The 22,419-nt window shown below is 39.1% G+C and overlaps 2 protein-coding genes across 5 annotated transcripts in view; one reads left to right on the forward strand and one right to left on the reverse strand.

Moving 5' to 3' along the window:
• OPN3 (opsin 3) overlaps positions 1 to 22,012 on the forward strand; it is a 46,640-nt gene extending 24,628 nt beyond the window's left edge. Inside the window, exons 2-4 of the mRNA XM_016941714.4 lie at positions 11,036 to 11,355; positions 17,616 to 17,867; positions 20,922 to 22,012. Coding sequence (XP_016797203.1) covers positions 11,036 to 11,355; positions 17,616 to 17,867; positions 20,922 to 21,185 — 836 coding nt within the window. The 3' untranslated portion in view covers positions 21,186 to 22,012. The remainder of the gene's footprint in view (positions 1 to 11,035; positions 11,356 to 17,615; positions 17,868 to 20,921) is intronic.
• A 153-nt stretch (positions 22,013 to 22,165) lies between these two features.
• The window catches only part of KMO (kynurenine 3-monooxygenase), a 61,198-nt gene continuing 60,944 nt past the window's right edge, over positions 22,166 to 22,419 (reverse strand). For all 4 annotated transcript variants that reach the window (XM_009441743.5, XM_063790142.1, XM_009441745.5 and 1 more), the window contains one exon: positions 22,166 to 22,261. In XM_009441743.5, coding sequence (XP_009440018.1) covers positions 22,246 to 22,261 — 16 coding nt within the window. In that variant the 3' untranslated portion in view covers positions 22,166 to 22,245. The remainder of the gene's footprint in view (positions 22,262 to 22,419) is intronic.

A 22,419-nucleotide genomic window follows, 5' to 3' on the forward strand; every position in this document is an offset into this window, starting at 1 on the left:
TAAAGTGGATCAGAGTCTGATGCAGTTTTCTTGAGCATACTGTGGTAGGTTATCATAAAACCTAGATTGCTGTGTTCACGAAATAATTTTAAGTGTTGGAAACAAAGCGTATGCCTCCCATTTTATCTGTGGCACCACACTTCACACTTTTATTCTATGAGTGCAGTTGATTTAGGATTAGAATTTAGAATTCTCAGTTCCTGTTAAGTGCTTTCATCCAACTGTTTTGTTTTGTTTTTTTTTAGACTTTGGCCCCACTGTGCTTATGTTTGTTATTCTTCTGAACCTTAATTAATTCCACAGAGAAGTTACTTTATATTCAAACTTTTTTCCCACTCAGCCCATAGACTCTGGTCATACTGGATATTTCTTGGGTCTCTTAGTGTAATAATGATCCTTTTTTGCATTGTTAACCATCTTGTTCAATATCCTTTCCTGACGAACAGAGGCATAAGTGTGGAAAAAGTTCTAATGAGGTCCTATTCCAAGATAGGGCTCTCCTTTTCCTTGGTTATGGTTTGTGGAGTTTAAGCAATTACTGGGGGGAAACAAACGCCTAAAGCTTTGTCAAATCAGAGGCAAGTCAAAAAGTCTAAGGCTAGGATATCTGTCCAAATGGGACTATAGGCAGAAAAGCCTAAGGCTAGGATATCTGTCCAAATGGGACTATAGGCAGAAAAGCCTAAGGCTAGGATATCTGTCCAAATGGGACTATAGGCAGAAAAGCCTAAGGCTAGGATATCTGTCCAAATGGGACTATGGGCAGAAAAGCCTAAGGCTAGGATATCTGTCCAAATGGGACTATGGGCAGAAAAGCCTAAGGCTAGGATATCTGTCCAAATGGGACTATGGGCAGAAAAGCCTAAGGCTAGGATATCTGTCCAAATGGGACTATGGGCAGAAAAGCCTAAGGCTAGGATATCTGTCCAGATGGGACTATAGGCAGAAAAGCCTAAGGCTAGGATATCTGTCCAAATGGGACTATGGGCAGAAAAGCCTAAGGCTAGGATATCTGTCCAAATGGGACTATAGGCAGAAAAGCCTAAGGCTAGGATATCTGTCCAAATGGGACTATAGGCAGAAAAGAAGCCAAGTTTGAAGCCAGAATGGTCAGAGAACAAGGGGAGCTGATATTAAAAGAACCAAAGATAACAGAGGGGAGGTAAGCCTGGCACGATTTCCAAGCTACTGCACAGGTGCCCAGTGTAGCCTAGGAGGAGATGCTTATGGTGAAAAATGTCCGTATGTTTTAACAACTATGGCAACTATTTGCCCCGTGCACCCTATTTTTTAAAAAGTCACTAAATTTAATAGAAAAAAAAATGCAATGCATGTGAAATACCAGTGAAGGATAGCATGAGTGAGCACAATGGAAACAACAGTGCAGCATTTTAAACTGTGAGCAGCTAGCCACAGACCACAGCATGTGGCCTGCCTCATTCAATCGTTCTCTTCTGGTAGTTCACTGGCCCTCTCTTAAGGGGCCTCTCAGTTTTAAATGCACTGCAAGCATTTGGGTAGCTATGACACACAATGGTCAGAAATAAATTTCTATATAAGTTGATTACCTGAAATCATAATTTTTTTTTTTTTAATTTTGAGACGGAGTCTCACTCTGTTGCCCAGGCTGGAGTGCATTGGCATGATCTCGGCTGACTGCAACCTCCACCTCATGGATTCCAGCGATTCTCCTGCTTCAGCCTCCCAAGTAGCTGGGACTACAGGTGCGCACCACCAAGCCCGGCTAATTTTTGTATTTTTAGTAGAAACAGAGTTTCACCATGTTGGCCAGGCTGGTCTCAAACTCCTGACCTCAGGTGATCTGCCTGCCTTGGCCTCCCAAAGTGCTGGGATTACAGGCATGAGCCACCACACCGGACCTGAAATCTTAATTTTTTAACCCATAGAAAGGGTTTTAATTTTGATGTTGTGCTGGGTTTCCTTTGAAACTGAGTCATTGTGCACAAAATATGAAGACTACTGAACATGAAAAATTTAATGGAATGCAGTTTCCACATCCTGATGTGGAAAACATGTATAATAAAAACCAACTACCACTTTGGTTGTTCTAGCAAACTGCTTTTATTGGTCAAATGGAAATCACTCATTCTAACAGCTGAGAGATATTATTCAAACGAAGGTAGTCTTTCATTTTCTCTAAAATTCTTCAATTTAAGAATATTGAGTTTAAAAAAATGACTTCTTCTGATATGAAAGGTAGACATGGTTACAGAACATACGTAGCAGACAATGGATTAAATATGCTTTCTATAGAGACTCTACATCACTAATATAAAATTTTTGATAATTCTCAAAGAAGAATTAGAAAACAAGTATAGCACAGCATGGACTTTGGAAGCAGACTGTGTGATTCGAGTCTTGGCTCTTTTATTTTTTAGCTTGTGACCTTGGCAAATGACTAAACCATTATTGCCTCAGTTTCTTCATCTGTAAAATGGGAATTGTAATTATAATTTCTACATGTCTCACAGAGTTGTTATGAAGATTAAGTGAGATAACACAGGTAAACTGCTTAGAACAGTCCCTGACTCATAGTAAGTACTCTCTATAAGTGTTAGTGGGCTGAAATTACTATTGTTAATTAAATAAAAAGGAGGAAGGAAACTTTCTCAACAAATAAGCAATATAAACAAGATTTCAAAGAAGAATTGGTTACTTGCTTAAAAGAACAAACTTTTTCGGGCATATTAAATATACTGGTTTTCTTTAATATTGTTTCATATGACTAGATATTATAGGAGCAACAGGATGGTATGCCCGCTGCATGGTAACAGCCATGATTGAGTGGGTGCTGAGCGAGGAGATGGAGGAGACCCTAAAATTCATCTCCCTGAGGAGATCTGGGCAGGGATTTTTAAGGGGACCATGAGGAGAAAGAGGATGGGAATTGGGGTCATTAATTGGTTGGGTTACAGGGGATGAAATCATCAGGATGTGGAAACTGCATTCTTTGGTGAGTCAGCTTCTCGTGGGATCCTTCAGGCAAGCTGATGTCAGTAGTTTCACTGGTACGTAGGACCTGAAAGAATATCTCAAATGGAAAACTTAACATTATATAATGTTGAAGCTGTTATCCATAGAGCAGTTAAGGGGAACTATAATTTTGTCACAGGGTCTACGTGATTCTGGGACAAGAGGCAAACAGCTATGAGGAAGCAGGTCAGAGAGCAAGCTGTCCTCATAATCCATGCTGAATGTACCACAGGCTTGGTTTATTTTACATTCCCCTTGTCCTTTTTTCCTTGATTAATTTTATAAAGCTTCTAGGGATGGTCTCATAAAGACCACTACTTAGTAAAGTAGTATCTTTATTAAGCAATCTTCATAGAGTTTTGTTTCCATTACTATCTGTGAACAAAAATAGTTAAACTGCATCTTTTTAAATTTCTACAAATCGATATATTTTTGAATGAGCAAAATTTTCATTAATTTGAGAAAAATGCATCCACTTAGTTTGGAAGATTTTACTGTGTGCTCATCCACCCAGCCAACTCTGAAGACCACAAGACAGGTATTTACAGTTGCCCCATTTTATAGGTAGAGAATTTGAAACACAGTCCATCCAGATATTGTTCAAAATGATCCAGAGAATCTATGATGACATAAGTTATCCCCTAATCATCTTCACTTCCAAATTTACTTCTCTCCCATTTCTTTTCTAAGTCAATGCAACATCAGCTATTAATTATAACAAACCAGTAACCCAAGACTTCCTTTGATTCTTCTTCATTCATTCCCACAGCCAACAAAGATTAACTTCCTTAAATATGGTGGACCTTCCTCGTCTCTCCTTCCCTAGTGCCACTGCATCAGTTTCATTCCTTATCACAGTAACCATATTTCTCCACTAGGTTTCCCTAGAACCAGGCTTGGCTCACAATCCATTTTCCTCATTGCAGCCCAAGGGAACTTCCCATAAGGAAAACCTCCAAAAGCAAAATCAAAAGAAAATAAAATTCTCTAGAATTGTATTGTAATGGAAGTGAACAAAAACAACTTAACGGCTCCTCAGAGCCCTCGGGACACATCCCAAGCTCCACGCATGGCATTTAAGGGTTTTCTAGGAGAGTCCTTAGTCTTTTCATTCTCTGTTTAGAACTCCGTCCTACCATTTTGAATTATTTGCAGGCACCCAAATGGTGCAAGCTCTGTCAGATCTCCATGTATTTACATAAGCTGTTTTCTCTTCCTGGAATAGGATAAGAGGATTGGCTGTCACTTCACTTCCCCATCATTTTTTTTTTTTTTTTTTTTTTTGGCCTTGTTAAAATGTGCTTAATCTTTAAGACTCACTCAGGTGGTACCTGCTTCCCACAGAAAATACCCTGAGTTGGGTGTTCCTCCTCCCACTACAGGCAGAGTTTCTCCTTCTACCTCCTTCTTTGGATTATGTGCTCCTTGAAGGCATGGGTTTTGTCATAGTAACCTTTTCATACAACAGATAAGGATTGACAGGTCTGGGTCATGGCCTTTTTTGAAGCACGCTCTTCTGTTTAGTGTGAACTTGCTTACCCCAGTCCAGATACTTGAACTATAAATAAGCTATTCAATGTGGCCATCTAGTGGCCAAAGTGAGAAAATAACTGTATTATTGGGTAGTTGTACATTGATAGACACACCTTGTATTAATATTTAAGCTCCAGAGTTGTATTGATATTTAACCTCCAGAGCCCTGTCCACTCCCATGCCTTCCACCCACTTTCTACTACTTAAAGCAATTTTGCTCCAAGATATTCAACTATTCAGTAATAATAATAATAACTTCTGCATTACCACTTTACTAAACATATTTATATTCTCATTTCATACACCCACACACCCACACGATGAGACAGCATTTTGGTACTATTATCTCAGTTTTACTGGTGAGCAAATTGAGATTCTGGGATGTTAATTAATTTTCCCATGGTCACAGAGTAATTATGTGAAAAAAAATGAAATTGATCTGAAGTCAGACGACTTATTCATTAGGTAATATGGAGAAAACTGGAATTGAATACAGGACTTTTGGCCTCAAACATATGTCTCTATTACTGAATTTATCACATTGTTTTATAGTAGTTTACTTCTCTGTTTATAATTCATCTTTTTTTCTTATTGTCTAGCACAGTGCCTGACACACAGTATGTGTATGACATGTGTTTGTTGATAAATATTGCAAATGAGTGTATAATCATTAAGTTATATCGGAAAGAACTATTGGACTCAAACTGATGCACAGAGTAGACATTTAAATATATATTTTCACTTCCGTGCTTTTATACATACTGTATCCTTGGCCTTGAAATATCCTCACTCTTGTCAACTTGATAAAATTCTCCTGTTCATCAATTCAAATGTTGCTTTCCCTTAAAACCTTCCCCAGTGTTTCCTCAGGCAGAGATAAGTACTTCCTCCATTGCATTCTCCAGCTCCCCGACACAGCTTTGTTTAACTCTTATCACATTCTTGTAATTATTGGTTTACACATCTGTCTTCTCCAGACTGTGAGATCTTTGGCAGCAATTCAGGCAGAAGGAACAGCAGTATCAAAGCTGCCAGCTCTGAGTGAACATGCCGGGCAGTTTGCAGCCTGGGCATGGTGTGTATCCCGATGCAGCAAGCTTAGGCAAAGCCTAATGATATGCCAACGAGATTTGATTTTACAGACCGCTGGCTTCAAAACCGCTGGGGGGTACATAAGCCCTTTCCAATGGTTCCAATTTTGAAATGTTTATATTACACAATTCTTTAAACTTAAGACAAAAAATGTAGATGTTACAGTTTAAATATGGTTGTATACATAGTTTTTCAAAATTCTATTAGGGAAAACAGTAAGAAAAAGATGGACTATCCCTGCTGTGGACCATGGACAGCCATGGAAGGCAGATCAGCTTTGCGCCATCCCCTGTAGTGACTGACCTTCCCACCTCTTGGTCCTGGCTCCACACCCAGAGTCCAAGGCACTCTTGCAATAATTCAAGGAGGCTTCAGCTAGAAATGCCCATTTCATTCCTTTCTGTTCCTTAACACCTATTCCATCTTTTATGACCCAACTTAAGCTTTATCTCTGAGTGAAGCCAGCAGTCCACTGGGATTTTACTTTTTCTGGTTTGTTTTTGCACCATAACTTTGACATATGATCACGTATCATCTTACATTGTTCTCTAATGTTGTGTGTGATCTAAAAATACAGTGTTGCAGTCTTCTTGAGGGTAGGACCACATGTCTCTGGTTTCTCCAAAAGACCTACTCAGCACAGTGATAGGCACATACCTGATCCATCTGCAGCTTTGCAGCGAAGGCACAGACATCACTTTACCACTGGTAGAATTTGTGGAGAGGTAGAAGTCACCCTTTAGTGGCGGCAGGTGGTATTAAGACAAAATCACAGGATTTGGAGTAAGTCTTGGGTTCTCAAAACTGTCTCCACCACCTGTTGGTGGAGACATCAATTCCTTAACCCTTGGAGCCACAGACCTTCTTTCCAAAAGAGTGCATATCATATGTGGAGTGATGATCATGGGACCTGGTGCATAACCGGCACCCAGTTTGCAGCACTCATCATTCCCATTGCTTTTCAGTGTTCATGGAAATGGATGCACCATTTGAAGTAGAATTTGGTTGTCTTCCTCATATCTGCTCATGTACCATGTAGTTTTTATTTCCGTTAATAAGGCTCAACATCAGTTAAAGGTCTAAAGTAGTTGTAAGACAGTCCTTTCACTCTCATCCTCCTGGTGGAGTGTTGTGGGAATCAAATAGAATACAGCAATTAATTCCAACTCAAGACCAAAATTTGTTAGTAAATAAAGCATTGATGGGAGAAGGGCTGCATACTTTGCAAGGAAGATGTAGATTAGATCATTTCAGTTTGGTTACCCTCGAAGACTAAGTCAGTCTGACTAATGCTGCCACTCAGTTATATGCTCATGCTATCAGGGAGGACTTGGGAAATACAAGGTTTGCTAGATCTGTACTAACATGTCATGGTACATAACAGCTGAAATCAGGCACCTGAAACTCATTGTGCTTGCTAAGGCACAGGCTTGATCAAAAACGATATTAGTAAATGTTAAAGTCTCTTTGACCAAAATAACCAGAAGGAAAGTGTTACTAACCTCTTGCACCCTGACTTATCACAAGGCTGGGATTTTTCATACTTCAGCTCTGAGTGCAATGGATCTTTTCCTGACAGCCTGCCAAAAGCAGCTGCATCCCTTTCTGTGTCCTTCCCACCATGCCTCACATTATCCTCTATCCCTGCACTCTCTATTCTTCATAGCACTGCACTGATTTGCTTGTTTGATTTGTTTTTTTATTGTCTCTCTTACCCACTGGACCTTAAGGCCATGAGGGTTGGTTTCACTCACCTCTTTATATTTATTTTCTAGCACAGTGACTGAAACATCACAAGCAATAAGTAATGACTAAATGAATGAATGAATATATGAACAAGATATGCTCATACCAGCTTATTTTACCAGCTTATTGCTTTCACCATAAGAACTCATTTATTCCTCTCTAAGGTACATTGAAATTTACTAATTTACAACAGTGCAATTATTTGTACTGAGTTTTCTTGCCTATGAAAGACTAAATCGTATTCAATGTAAATTAACTAAAAGTTGAATGCCAAACTATGTTTTAACACATAAAGGCAGTTATAAAAGTAAATACCATTATACTTAATAAGAAAGTTTGTAAACTACGTAAAACCAACAGTATTTCATTAGCATCAACTTATGTCATTTTCTTTAGGTTTTTAGATTTTTTTTTCTAGGAATCTAATCAGGTAAAGAAAGGATAATATCACTTTTTAGATAAAAATTTAATAAGGTAAAAATAGACTTCTGAATATGAAAGTCATCCACCTTGATACTTTCATTGTCCCAATAATCACTACTGTGATTTGAATTTAAATCCATTATTTGCTATTATTTGCTATTATATCATTACTTTCTTTCCTTTCCTTTTCCCTTCCTTCCTTCCTTTCTTCCTTCCTTCCCTCCTTTCTCTTTCTTCCTTTCTTTCTTTCTTTTCTTTATTTTCTTCCTTCCTTCCTTCCTTCCTTCCTTCCTTCCTTCCTTCCTTCTTGCTCTCTGTCTGTCTGTCTGTCTTTTGATGGAGTCTTGCTCCATCGCCCAGGCTGGAGTGCAGTGGCACAATCTCAGCTCACTGCAACCTCTGTCTCCGAGGTTCAAGCAGTTCTCCTGTCTCAGCCTCCGAGTAGCTGGGATTACAGATGCATGCCACCATGCCTGTCTAATTTTTGTATTTTTAGTAGAGACAGGTTTTCACCACGTTGGCCAGGCTGGTCTTGAACTCCTGACCTCAGGTGGTCTGCCCACCTCAGCCTCCCAAAGTGTTGAGATTATAGGTGTGAGCCACCACGCCCAGCCTTATACCATTATTCTCTGAAGTATTTTCTTCCACTTGATTCCAAAACCCAATCTTCTTCCGGTCACTTATTTAGTAAATTTCACTTATTAATTCAAAGAACATTTATTGGATGCCATGTGTGTGAGACACTGGGAATAATACTGCTCCCCACCCTCCAACTCCCACAGAAGAACAAACCTGTCATGTTATAAATGAATATTAACTACGTTATGCCAATTGCTTTCTGAGTCCAGCACCTCTGTATTTCATACTTATTAATTGCAGAATCGTGAAATGTTAAAATATGAAGGGATTTTCAATTTTATGAAAACAAAAAGGTCTAAGAGATTGTTTGATTTGCTGAAAGTTACAGAGCTATTTCATGGGGAGCTGGGACTTGCCTCCAGGCCTCTTAACCCATTTGCCGCCCACACCCTTTTCTCCCTTACTTCTCAGGAGACCAGTCTTATTTTCATTCTTCATTTGAACTGCTTTTCTTTCATTCTTTCTGCGTCCACTCATTCAACAAATATTTATGCTCCAGGAAGCTCAAGATTTTATTGTCTTCCCCACATCTGTTCATACACCTTGTGGTTTTTACTCTAGTTCATGTAATCACTCGCTATTCCTTAGGCAGGTTAGAAACCTCCAAGTTATTTTATTTATTTTATTTATTTATTTATTTATTTTGAATCAGAGTCTCACTCTTGTTGCCCAGGCTGGAGTGCGATGGCACGAACTCGGCTCACTGCAACCTCCGCCTCCCTGGTTCATACAATTTTCCTGCCTCAGCCTCCCAAGTAGCCAGGATTACAGGCTTCTGCCACCACGCCCAGCTAATATTTTGTATTTTTAGTAGAGACAGGGTTTCGCCATGTTGGCCAGGCTGGTCTTAAACCCCTGACCTCAGCTGATCCACCCGCCTTGGCCTCTCAAAGTGCTGAGATTACAGGTATAAGCCACCGTGCCCAGCCAAACACCTCAAAGTTACTTTTAACCCCTCTCTCCCCTCACGCCTCACATTCGATAAGCAGATAGATTCTGTTGACACCAGTTGCTAAATGTTCCTGGAATCCAGACTTTGTTGTTCATGCCTTTTAATGTCATCCTAGCTGAGGTCCTATCATGTCTTGCCTGCTGTTGCAGTAGCCTTCAAGTTGGTTTCCATGGCCTCCAATCGTGTTTTTCCTTCTCTGCTACTGCTAGAATGAGCATTCACTACTGAAGAAGAAGGAGGAGGAGGAAAAGGGGAATCTAATGGTGTAAAAGGACAAGAGAGTAACAGATTTATAATTTACTATTTCATAGAGGAAAAGGTTAAAAAACAAAAAAATTAAAATAACACAAACGTTAGCTAGAAATTAAAAGCCTTTGTCAATGTGGCTCTCTCTAAATTTCTCTTTCCATCTCCTGTGAGCCCTGACATCTTTGAATCATTGTTTATAGACCCCTTGGTGTCCTTTTACGTCTCCGTGCTCTGGTACATATTTCTTCACTCTTCCTGGAATGTGCTTCTGCCTTGTGTGCAAATGCTTCCCTTTCTGTGTCTCCAATCCATTGTGTGGCAGTGGTAGCGTTCACACATTGCATGGTCATTGTCAGTGTTTACACACGTACATTCCCTTCAGACATCTAGAGTTCTGTCTCTTAGTCACCATTGGCCATCCACTGCACAGTGCCTGGCACATAGTAGGTGCTTGTTAAGTGAGTACCTTACTCTCTGAAGGTGACAGATAAATATACAAACAGTATCATTAAAGCGGACTTGTTGCAAAATAGCGGTATACGTGAAGACCATGGAAGCCCAGAAGACCCCCCTGACCCTTGTCAGCAATCCTTGCGTGTGAACAGTTTGTATGCTGACATCTGCTGGTAGTACGCAGGTTACGGCAGTCCTCTGCATCATTTTACTGCTACTTCATTCAGCTTGAGCTTTTGCAACCCCCTTTGACTTTACCTCTAATAGCAGAGTCAGAGACAGCCAAGAGAAGGTAAACTAAAAGAGACACTTGCTCTAGTGACTCTCCCTTACTCGTTCTGGAATTTCTCTTCAGGAGAAAGTTTAATACAATAGGGGCATCTTTGGGGTGGGGCTGATTTAGGGCTTTTAATTTTTGTCTAATCTTTTTTTAATCTGCATGGCATTTTCCATTTTATTTTATTTTATTTTATTTTTGAGATAAGGTCTGGCTCTATTGCCCAGGCTGGTGTGCAGTGGCGTGATCTCAGCTCACTGCAACCTCGACCTCTCTGGGCTCAAGCAACCCTCCTGCCTTAGCCTCCTGAGTAGCTGGGACCACAGGCGTATGGCACCACATCTGGCTAATTTTTGTATTTTTTGTAAAGACAGGGCTTGCCATGTTGTCCAGGCTGCTCTTGAACTCCTAGGCTCAAGCAATCCTCCCACCTCAGCCTCCCAAAGTGTTAGGATTACAGGCGTGAGCCACTGACTGCCCTTCTGTGGTTCCTTTTATGGATAACCATTTTCAGTAGAATTTCCTTGGGACTATAAGACACTATTACTCTTGGCTTTGAGAGCACTCTATCGATCTCAGATACTCTGTAAGGTATTTCCAGTGGAGAATGTATCACGTCTCTTATGCCTGGTTTCCCCCTGCACCATGCTATACTTTTCCACTTTCTCTTCTTGCAGGGATTGTTTCCATTGCCACCCTAACCGTGCTGGCCTATGAACGTTACATTCGCGTGGTCCATGCCAGAGTGATCAATTTTTCCTGGGCCTGGAGGGCCATTACCTACATCTGGCTCTACTCACTGGCGTGGGCAGGAGCACCTCTCCTGGGATGGAACAGGTACATCCTGGACGTACACGGACTAGGCTGCACTGTGGACTGGAAATCCAAGGATGCCAACGATTCCTCCTTTGTGCTTTTCTTATTTCTTGGCTGCCTGGTGGTGCCCCTGGGTGTCATAGCCCATTGCTATGGCCATATTCTATATTCCATTCGAATGGTGAGTTGAAGACTACAGCTGCCCCCCTCCCAAACCACATCTGGGGTAGAAAATTATGTCTGGAAAATAATGAAAGTCTTCCTATGTCATCAGTAGTTGCCCAGAGGTAGAGCAGTTCTAGGGGACTTCCCATCTGGTTGAATTTTATGCTATGAGTCACTCTCTGGAAAGATCAATGCGGAATAGCATTTACTCTCTCTACATCCCTCTCTCAACCAAAAGAAGGAAAGAAAAAGCTTCTGACTGACAAAATCAGCAACCAAAAAACCCTACATTATCCAACACTCTTAAAATTTAAGAATTTAAAAAAGGGAACTCCACACTTCCCATAACTTTGTTTATTCAGAGGTCATATGAATTTGACTAGAGAACAGCACAGATGTTTTGTTTGGCGATCACACCAGAGTCATAAAGGGTAAGAACTGACCACAAACAATTTCACGTTGGGTGCCAACAAGAACTTTCCAGTTTGAACTGAAACCCAGTGTGGAACAGGCTCCACTTCCCAGTCTCTAGCTTTGGCCATGGATGTTTCCTTCCTCATTCACTGATTCTTCCAACTCTATTCTCTGCTTCTGTCTCTAGTCTCTTGCTCACTCCGTCAAACCCTTCTAACTTTCACCTTTTTAAAAAATCGGACTTAGCTACATGCATCACTTTAAATCATTTGTTTCTACATTCTTTACACATGCCAACTTTGTTCAAGACGAAATCCCTAGATCAGTTCAATCATCCATTTTCTCTATGCCTGTAGTCAAACTGCAAGGAGGAGCTGGAAAAAAAAAACAAAACACATCTGTCTACACTTAGATGTCCTCTCAGCCTTGTTCTACCAACCTTTCTATCCCTGTATGTGTGGTCTACTGTCTCCACACTGTGACTATTACACAGACTCACTTCTCATTTTAATTTCTCACCCTACTGTCTCCTCTCATTCTTATCAAGTAAGGCTGCTTCTGATTTATCGGACCAAACAAAGCCATTATCAAGGGTTCCTTTGACTCCTTACCTCTCTTTACACAAACCACTGATTCTTAGGACTCTCTCTTCAGTTACAGGGCAACAGGAGAGGTCTCCCAGGACCAACTCGATTCTGTATTCTGATTGCTCCCCCACCCCTTTCCATGCCCCAGAGACACTTCTTAATAATTTTCTCTTTCTCTTGTATCTTCACACTCTCCCTTACCACTGGCCCTTTCCCTTTAGCATACTACCAGGCTATTTTTTTTTAAATCACAATCTACTCTCAGCTCCCTCTAGCTATCACTTTATTTTTCTCCTTTTTGTCACTGCTAACTCAAAGAACCATTGGTGACTCTTGGTGCCACAATGTCACTCACTAAGCATTCATTTACCTGATATTTATTGAGCATATCAAATGTGCCAATTTCTTGCTGTTATAGACTGAATGTTTGTGTCCCTCTCAGATTCCTACGTGGAATCTCTAACCACCGATGTGACAGTATTTGGGGATGGGGCCTTGGGAGGTAATTAGGGTCAGAGGAGGTCATGAGGATGGGGCTCTGGTCTGATGGGATTAGGGGATTAGTGTCCTTGTAAGAAGAGACACCAGAAAGCTTGCTCTTTCTCTCTCTCTCTCTCTCTATCTCTCTCTCTCTGTCTCTCTTTCTGTTTTCCCATGAGTGCATAAATAAGAGAACATGGAAGCACACAGTGAGATAACAGTCAAGAGAGGAGGCCTCAGAATGATACCTACCTTGCCAGCTACTCTACCTGGGACTTCCCAGCCTCCAGAACTGTGAGAAATACATTTCTATTGTAGTTCAGGGAGTTGGTAGTTTAGTAAGTTTATCTAGCATTCATTCCTCAACTTAAGGCAAACTTGTGACTCCTTCCTCTACTGCACTGCCACTAATACAGCCCTCATTTCAGGTCATTGATGAGCTCCCAGATATGTGATCCCATGGACACATTTTTATTCCTTTCTAGCATCCTCAGCGTTTGAGACTATTGCCAACTTCTACTTTCTTGTGGTGGTCTCCTGCCATCGATTCTAGGGTGCCTTTCTCTGCTGTCTTTGTTGCTGACTCTCTGGCCCCATCTTCTTATCTCTTCCAAGGGCTTCTCTTCTTTGGGCCTCCCCAGCATCCTATGTTTAGCTCTTGTCCCATGCTACACACTGGCCTTGGGTGGTCTTTCATACTGCCAGGATTTCTCCTTCTGACACAAGCTTGATAACATCTCCATTTCCAGTTCAGGTCTTTCTTCCAGCCTCTAACAGATCCTCGTAGTCAATTGCCTTTTGAACACCTCCACTTGGATGGTCCACAGACTCATCAAATTTAACAAATATAAAGATTAATTTGTCATATTTTCCCTAAAATCTTCTGCTCGCCTATTTGCTTTCTCATTGAATAGTCATCATTCCTAGATACCAAGACCACAAATTAGGGAGTAATCTTTGACTATGTGTCATCCATGTCTCCCCCAACACACAACTATTGATCAGTTCTTATCCATGCCACTTACATGTTTTTTTGTTTTGTTTTGTTTCTGTTTGTTTGTTTTGTTTTGTTTTGTTTTGTTTTTTTGAGACGAAGTTTTACTCTTATTGCCCAGGCTGGAGTGCAATGGCAGAATCTCGGCTCACTGCAGCCTCCGCCTCACAGGTTCAAGCAATTCTCCTGCCTCAGCCTCCTGAGTAGCTGGGATTACAGGTGCCCACCACCATGCCTGGCTAATTTTAAAAATATTTTTAGTAGAGATGGGGTTTCACCATGTTGGCTAGGCTGGTTTCGAACTCCTGACCTCATGATCTGCCCGCCTTGGCCTCCCAAAATGCTAGGATTACAGGTGTGAGCCACTGCGCCTAGCCCTATATTTCTTGGTATATCCATTTTTTCCTCTCCCACTGCCACAGACTCAGTTAAAAAAAAAAAACTTAGTGCTCCTTTTTAAAATTTTTGCTTTCCTCTATTCCATTCTTTGCACACTGACATCAGAGTAGTTGTTCTCAAGTATTACCTTCAGAAGTTCCACTGTCTTTGTGACTAAAAATAAAGCCCCTGGGTGTGGCCGGCAGGTCCTGTATGGCATCTCCTGTCTACCCGTCCAGCCTCATTTCTTGACACTCCCGTCTTCTTGCCACCTCATGATGTGGCCAATGGTAATATTTCTTGTTTTCAGAAACTGACTTTTTATTTTGCCTCTTGTCTTAGCACACTTTCTTTCTCTGGAACATTCTGTCTCTCCTCCTTACTTGACTAATTCCTCCTTCCCTCACAAGGCTAACAGCACAATTTTCTTGCTCTAACCCACCCTCAGAACCAGTTTCCCATCCTGTGTACTACCGTATCCTCCCTGTTTACCTCCCTCATGGCTTCTACCCACTCAGTGTGCATCATCCTCACCAAATAGTGAATTCCTCAAGAGCAGAGACTGGGTCTTATGTATTTTCTCACCTGTGACTGGAACAGTGTCTGCATGTAGTAGGTAATCAGTGACTATTTTTGGAATGAGTTACAAGCAGAGGGCATAGAAAGGGGAAGACAGGAGAAGGGGTGAAAGTGTGAAGAGATTTGACTTTAGCTGCTACCTAAACAGAGAGCTCACTGCAAGTAATTTGCCTCCATTTCCTTATTCAGAGAGAGGTGACTCATAACAACGATGGAGACATAGCTACACACTTGAGAATGAAGATTCACAGTGAAATTCTTTGAAAATCTACAGATGTCTTGGATTAAGGAGCACTAGGCACCAGCCATTTATACAGCCAGAGAACAATTTGATAGAGAATTCTGAAGAATTCGTTTTAGCTGGTTCATTCTTTAGGACAAATTTGTGCCTGTGCCAATCATTTCAAAATTGCTTCATCCATAGCAATTTTGAAAACTATCCTCAAATGATTGAATAAAGAGGGTAAGACGTGAAATCGAGTTTTTTATTTGGAAAATATTTAATGAGCAGAATGAAGGAATAGAAAGTAATGAAAGAAAGAGGCCTGAAAAAGATAAATAAAAAATAATCATGAAAACTTCACATATATAAACCCAAATAATCTAAAACATTAGTCAATATCTTCTCCTTATCCCAAAGAGGAACTGGGGAGGTATAGACAAACATTTATTTAAATTAATTTCCCCAGCATGCGTGTAATTCCAAGACGGATAAATGAGTGCTCTCCTTTGATAAACGGCGAGAGGGGATAAAGACTGACCTGCCCAGAAAATGGTACAGATAAAATGATTGGACCTAAATACTGGAGGTTTGGGAGGCAGATAACTGAGATGTGGTTATGTTGCTTGTTAATTGAAACTCTGAAGAGTCAATAATGATTCCAGATATCCTATAGTATCATAAATGTACATATACATACAAGTGTGTTAGTCTCATATCTAGTTCAAATATAAATAAGTATTTAACCTCAAAAACAACCCCACAAAGTCATACGTGTGGAAATGGAACTCAAGTTCTGTTAATTCTCATAGGTTTTTTTGCTTTACCTCCTTTCTTCTTTACTCTTAGAGGAGGTTGTTGACTTGCTCAATATCACACTGCGAGCAAAAGTGGTGAATCTGGGATATAAACTTAGATCTTCTAATTCCAAATCTAGACCTTTTATCAAAACCCCACAGCCTTCCTATAAACTAGGGAAGCTCCCCCACAATGATGTTTTGAAAATAGAAAAATATTCTATCCCATTAAATAAAACAGTTTCTTTTAAAATAGAATTGCACACACAGAATAGTCGTATTCGGTTGGTGCAAAAGTAATTGCGGTTTTTGCCGTTAAAGGTAAACCTTTAAAGGTAACCTTTTTTAAAGGTAAATTATTTACCCTTCTGCACACCAAAAATATGTTCCCAAATAAAAATAGTTATCTGTGAACATTGTAATAAGTTATATGAATTTTACTACAAAAATACAAATACTTTATATATTGATTTTTTAAAGTAATTGGCATACTGGTAAAGGAATATTATTTACCTTTAAATAAGTTTACCTTCAAAGGTTTACCTTTAATGGCAAAAACCACAATTACTTTTGCACCAAACTAATACTAGAAATTTAATACCCACTCTTCCCCATACATAGTCTCTCTACCCTAAAAAAATCAATGATTTAAATTTTTCCTATTTCTCTCTATTCTTTGCTAATCTGAATACATGATTTTGATAAGAATATAATTTCTTAAATATAATTTTGGATATCAGTAATTTGAAAATTTTAATTAAAATATATTTCTAAATACTCTAAGCACATGTTCTAAATGATTTCTTTGGAAATTCTCTTAATTTTTATGATAATGCTAGAACTAAAAGGTACACTTAGAGTTCATTGAAATGCAGTAAATTTCCAGGCATAAAGTAATCAATACTAAGTATTAAGTATATGCTAACTACTTAAAAAATCAATATATAGAGTATTTGTATTTTCATAGTATAATTCATATAACTTATTACAATGTTTAGAGAGAACTATTTTTATTTAGGAACATATTTTTGGTGTGCAGAAATATTCTTTGCCTGTGTATTATTATGACACATTTATAATAATAGGAGAAACAGCAAAAAGAAACTTATATTCAAGAAACTCAAAGAACTTTCAGACTGTACATCATTACTCCTCCATCCCTTTAACGGGAACAGACTGCGAGTAGACAGGCTGGTTTTAGAGGAAGGAGTTGTTTTACCAAATGCTGTTCTCTGCAAGTGATCCCCTAATGAAGCCAATCACAAACAAATTTGTCCTGAAATTCTACTTTACAGTCATTAGCAGTGAATTGAAAAGCTGGTTTTCAGTAAGAATTCACTTGGGAATTAAGTGCTTATCAAGGCCAGCTGCAGGCTTAATCATGCAGAACACCTGACATGACATGGGTGTGCAGTCTGATCTGAGAACTCGAGGACTAACACTCTATAGAGTTTCCAGGATCATGGGGAAATTCTTTGCATTTTATCGTGACTCTCTCAGGCTGTCTTTTAGAGACTTGAAGATCTAGGCAAAATAATTTTATTCTTATTAAGTAAATAAGAGAACGTTAAAAAAAACACTGAAGGATGTAGGAGGCTATGTAGCTCAACCACCCTATGTTGTAAGTGGGGAGACTGAGGCCCGGCAAGGTTAAAGCTGGACTCAGCTATGAGTCTCGGATCAGAAGTCAGCCTGCCAAGGTGCCATTCAGTTCTCTTTCCATTTAGGTGGGGCCAAGAATGGTGTCTGAATATCTGTTATAAAAATAACAAAAGAAACCCTTCTTTTGTTTTTTTAAGCCCTTTCCTTTCTTTCTCCTTTCTGCAGCTTCGTTGTGTGGAAGATCTTCAGACAATTCAAGTGATCAAGATTTTAAAATATGAAAAGAAACTGGCCAAAATGTGCTTTTTAATGATATTCACCTTCCTGGTCTGTTGGATGCCTTATATCGTGATCTGCTTCTTGGTGGTTAACGGTCATGGTCACCTGGTCACTCCAACAATATCTATTGTTTCTTACCTCTTTGCTAAATCGAACACTGTATACAATCCAGTGATTTATGTCTTCATGATCAGAAAGGTAAGCTTTGCAATTAATTGATTGTTTTCACCCTGGGGATAGAGTTGGAAATGACAGTGTAATACTGTTACAGAGGTGATTCAGAGTTGCTTCAATTAAAAAAATAAAACAAGAATTTTGTAGGAATTAAAGGGATGTGGAAGAAATGTAGAATATTTCCAAAGAAAATCATAACAATTCTAAGAACTACCCATAGGGATTCACACTTGTTAGGTAGAATTCTAGTAAAATTAATATTTAATTCATCAGAAAATAGTTTATGCCTAGTAATAACAGCTACAATGTTAAAATACATTTAAAATTCCTACTGTACCAAGCAAGTTACAAGCAAGTCACAAACAAGTTACAAGCCAGTTTACAAAACTCCACAAAATAGGCACTAATATTATTCCTTGTTTTATTTATGGGTTATGAATAAGTTCAGAGAAGTTAAATAACTTGCCCAATCCAGGAAGTATTGGTGCCAGGATTTGAACCTAGTTTGCTCAAATCCCCAAATCCAGTGCTTATAACTCCTCACTTGGGGTTATAGATACTTGTAGCAATTGGTCTGGGTTGTTATTCACATGCCACAGCAAATGTCTAGCCTAAATTAATTTGGTTCAAGAAACTTCCTGGGCCTGGTGTGGTGGCTCAAGCCAGTAAACCCAGCATTTTGGGATGCTGAGGCAGAAGTATTGCTCGAGCTAAGAGTTCAAGACCAACCTGGGCAACATAATGAGACGCCCCTCTCTTTCAAAAAAAAATAAAAATAAAAAAATTAGCTGGGCATGGTGGCATGTGCCTTAGTTGCAGCTACTCAGGAGCCTGAGATGAAAGGATCTCTTGAGCCCAGGAGGTCAAGGCTGCAGTGACCCACTATCGCACCAGTGCATTCCAGCCTGGGCGACAGAGCGAGACCCTGTCTCAAAAAGGAGAGGAACTTCCTTATCATCTGTTTCTGTAGTTGAAAGGTTTTGACTTGATGGCTATGAGTCATGGCTAGGAGAGCCCACAAAATGATTATTATAAAGCTGAGCCTCTAAGTTTCAGAGAATTTAAAAGTTAAAGATAATGCTTAATTACTCCATTGGAATTTTAAAGATAACAGGTCATAATAATAACAGGCAATAATAATCACTGTGACTTCTAATGCTCAAGAATGTGGAAGAAGAGGGCACTTTTGTAATAACCTTATTATGTTCAGTGCTAAATCTCTCTGCCTCTTCTTTTGCCTTTCCTTCTCTTTGAGCATTATTGGCTTACACTCTCCATAAACTCACTTTCACCTGCCTTAATCTCCTCTCACTGACAGTGTTTCTTTCCCTTTTTTGTTGCCTTCAATTGGTCTATTTCCTTTAACCCAGAGATTTTAAACTTGGAGTCCATAGGACCTAAACATTCCTTGAGTTGGCCTCAGAAGAGCCACTGAAACCCCGGAAATTGTTTATAACAATTTTTTAGTATGCACACATATGAATTTTTCTAGTGAGATGGTTTATAACTTTAATTTTCTATCAGAGGTTAAGATATTTTAGGGACCACCCTCTCAACAGACAAAATTAAAATACATTAACTAACAATTATTTGTTGCACTCTTTCTCTCAGCCAATGGGCTATAAATTAGTGCTTCTAGAACTTTAATGTGCGTACACCACACCTGGAAATCTTGTAATAAATGAATATTCTCCTTCAGTATGTATGATTGCCCAATATTCTGCATGTCTAACAAGCTCCCACATGGTCCTGATGTTTCTGGTTCCTAAGGGCATACTTTAAACAGGAAGTCTAAAAGATACAAACAAAAACAAATAAATAAAAACAACGGTCCTTGTCCTCAAAGAGCTTACCATTTATATGGAAAAACGTTTTTTGGCATACATACTCTATTTAACCTTTATAGTAATGTATCTTTAACACTTAACCAAACACTGGTTTAGTGAATAAAGTCTCAAACAAATATTTTTATTTTTTAAATTTTTGAATCAGATAGAAAAAATAAATATTTTTAAATGTGAGTATAAACTAAATGCTAACTTGCATAAGATTGGAGCTCAAGACATTATCAGGCAGTGTTTGCTGTAAAACAAAACAAAACAAAAAACAAAAAAGACAGAAATCAATGTAGCTATTTATTATATTTTAATTGGTATTTCCTGATCTGAGAAAGTCCATATATTCAACATTTATTTCACTCTAAATAATGGGATAACGATTACATTAACTTTTGATTTATGTTTTACTGGTCATGATGGACCGACTACTATAACAAGCAACCCCAACATTTCAGTGAATTAATACAGAGTTTATTGCTCATTTCAGGTCACAGTTCAGTCTAATAATGTATTGGGTGGAGGAGATGGGATCTGTCCTATGCAGTCATTTAGGAATCTAGGTTCCTTCCATCGTGTGATATTATGATCTTTAGGCGTTGGCCTCCCAGGTTCTTGTAGAGAGGAACAGCAGAGAGGAGAAGCCGAAAGGAGGCCAAGAAATATTATTCGATGTTGTACCCAGGACACGGAGAAGAATAATGTTTGTTGATGATATTAGTGCTGTCTGCTATAGTATTTTTTCCCCCAACTGATTAGTAATTTCGATAGAAAAAAAAAATTCTTCACCTAATTAAAGAGACATTAGCAAGTACACCAGGCTGTAAACTCTGCCAGGAAGAGCCTTATCTGTTTTTGATGCTTACAGTAAAAAGTCTCTAATTATAGCACAGTGGCTGTCACCTAGTAGATGCCCACTGAATATTTGTGGACTGACTTAATGTTCAAAATCTCTTAATAGTTGTACCTGCCCTCATAGAAAGTGTGTGCAGATTGAAGCTTGGAGGATTACAAGGTATTGAAATGGTCCTACATATTCTGGTTAATAAGAATTAGAATGAATAAAAGACATAAAGCTCTGGGGTGATTTAGGTAGATCTGAGCATGACCACATAACCCCACACCCACACCTGCTAACAAACAAAAAACAACTTAAATTCAGCTCAACTGATTTCCTCTAATGTTAATCCAGATTAGTGCCCAACTTTTACTTAATATTCCACTTTATTTTTTCTCTGCCCAGTTTCGAAGATCCCTTTTGCAGCTCCTGTGCCTCCGACTGCTGAGGTGCCAGAGGCCTGCTAAAGACCTACCAGCAGCTGGAAGTGAAATGCAGATCAGACCCATTGTGATGTCACAGAAAGATGGGGACAGGCCAAAGAAAAAAGTGACTTTCAACTCTTCTTCCATCATTTTTATCATCACCAGTGATGAATCACTGTCAGTTGATGACAGCGACAAAACCAATGGGTCCAAAGTTGATGTAATCCAAGTTCGTCCTTTGTAGGAATGAAGAATGGCAACGAAAGATGGGGCCTTAAATTGGATGCCACTTTTGGACTTTCATCATAAGAAGTGTCTGGAATACCCGTTCTATGTAATATCAACAGAACTTTGTGGTCCAGCAGGAAATCCGAATTGCCCGTATGCTCTTGGGCCTCAGGAAGAGGTTGAACAAAAACAAATTCTTTTAATTCAACGGGTGCTTTACATAATGAAAAAACCACTTGTGGCACACGATGGGCATCTAACATCATCATCTTCTAATGTGTTGGAGATTTTCATTTCAAATATATTTTTTAAATTACTCTATTTTCCAAAACACATAATGCATTTTTCTCGAAAATACCTTACTGTAAAAATAATTGTCACGTACACATGTGTGAAGTAGCTAGAACATACTGAATTTTTTTTGTACTGTTGGACTCTATTCAGTGTCATGTCCTATATCTGATCAAGTTATCAAGGAGATAATTCTAGAATGAAAAAGAAAATCCTCTTGTTGGAAACAAAAGACGTTTTATATGTGCAATATGACAAAGAGGAGTTTCAGAGACAACTTTGAATCCTTGTCAGCCTGGAGACCAGCACCAGAGGAATCTACAAGGCAAACTCCCATATATTTGCTTCCCCCAAATTGCTGCCCCTACAGACTCAAAGCTCTTTTTCTTTGTTTTGTTGTTTCTCTAAAAATTTACTGTTCTTTGTCGATGCTATATAAGCCAGGGAGTTCTAAGACGCCAGCTCTTTGAGATTTGCTCATTCCCCTGTATTTCCACCTGTATTTCCCACATATATATTATATATACCTGCTAATAAATTTATGTTTGTTTTTCTCTTGTCAATCTGTCTTTTGTTATAGGGGCCCCAGCCAAGGAACCTAAAGTGGGTAGAAGGAAAAATTATTTTTTCTTTCCCTACAAACTGAACATGGATTATTAGAACTCAAGGTTTTCATTGACAATATAGAAAAGAAACACTGAATCATTTTATTTTATTGCCCAATTTTTATTTCTTATATGACTCTAGTGTTTCATCTTCATAATTAATCATGTTTGAAGGACTTCTCAGTGACTCAGCAGCCTGTTAAAGAAGGATGAACCAAAGAAAACATTTCACTAAATGTGCTTTTAAAAATCAAGTGTATTGCTGGTTCTGCTGCAGTATGTAGTCGAAGAATAAATTAGTAAATTGCTTCTGAGGGTCTGAAATTGAATAAAGTAATGGCTTTGTATTTCTAT

Source organism: Pan troglodytes, chromosome 1, assembly GCF_028858775.2.
Source record: "Pan troglodytes isolate AG18354 chromosome 1, NHGRI_mPanTro3-v2.0_pri, whole genome shotgun sequence".
In the NCBI taxonomy this organism is placed as follows: domain Eukaryota; kingdom Metazoa; phylum Chordata; class Mammalia; order Primates; family Hominidae; genus Pan; species Pan troglodytes.